Source organism: Chaetura pelagica, unplaced genomic scaffold (genome assembly GCF_000747805.2).
Source record: "Chaetura pelagica isolate M959 unplaced genomic scaffold, ChaPel_1.0 scaffold333, whole genome shotgun sequence".
Classification (NCBI taxonomy): Eukaryota; Metazoa; Chordata; class Aves; order Apodiformes; family Apodidae; genus Chaetura; species Chaetura pelagica.
In genome coordinates, this window is record NW_009952689.1 from 118,455 (window position 1) to 118,938 (window position 484).

At 64.0% G+C, this 484-nt stretch overlaps 1 protein-coding gene across 1 annotated transcript in view; it reads left to right on the top strand.

The window, feature by feature from the left end:
* LOC104385372 (tripeptidyl-peptidase 1-like) overlaps positions 1-484 on the top strand; it is a 7,547-nt gene that overhangs the window by 3,654 nt on the left and 3,409 nt on the right. The window contains exon 4 of the mRNA XM_009993814.1: positions 321-441. Within this exon, the coding sequence (XP_009992116.1) occupies positions 321-441 (121 nt within the window). The remainder of the gene's footprint in view (positions 1-320; positions 442-484) is intronic.

The window sequence follows — 484 nt, forward strand, 5'->3', positions numbered from 1 at the left end:
AGGGGGTGGGACTGGGTGGGATTTGAGGTCCCTTCTCACCAAAACTAATCTGGGGTTCTGTGACCCCGTTGGCAGGTGACGATGGTGCTGGGTGCAGAAGGGTGTCTGCTGGGAACCACACGTTCCGGCCCAGCTTTCCAGCCTCCAGGTAGATTTTTTTGGGGGTGATCCTGGCTCCCATGGGGACATGAGGCTGTGCAGAGCTGGGGGACCCCCGAGTGTCAGCCCCATTAGTGTGCCTGGGGATGCTTGGAGCTGGGGGGACCCTCTGAGGGGTCTGTGGGGCTTGTGCCCACCTGCCATGTCCCCTGACCCCCCAGCCCCTACGTCACCACCGTGGGTGGCACGGCCTTCAAGAATCCCTTCCTGGTGACCAGCGAGGTGACCGACTACATCAGCGGCGGGGGCTTCAGCAACGTCTTCCCCATGCCCGAGTACCAGGTGAGGAAGGGCTGGGGGGGCCCCGGGGGCACCGGGTCCCTCA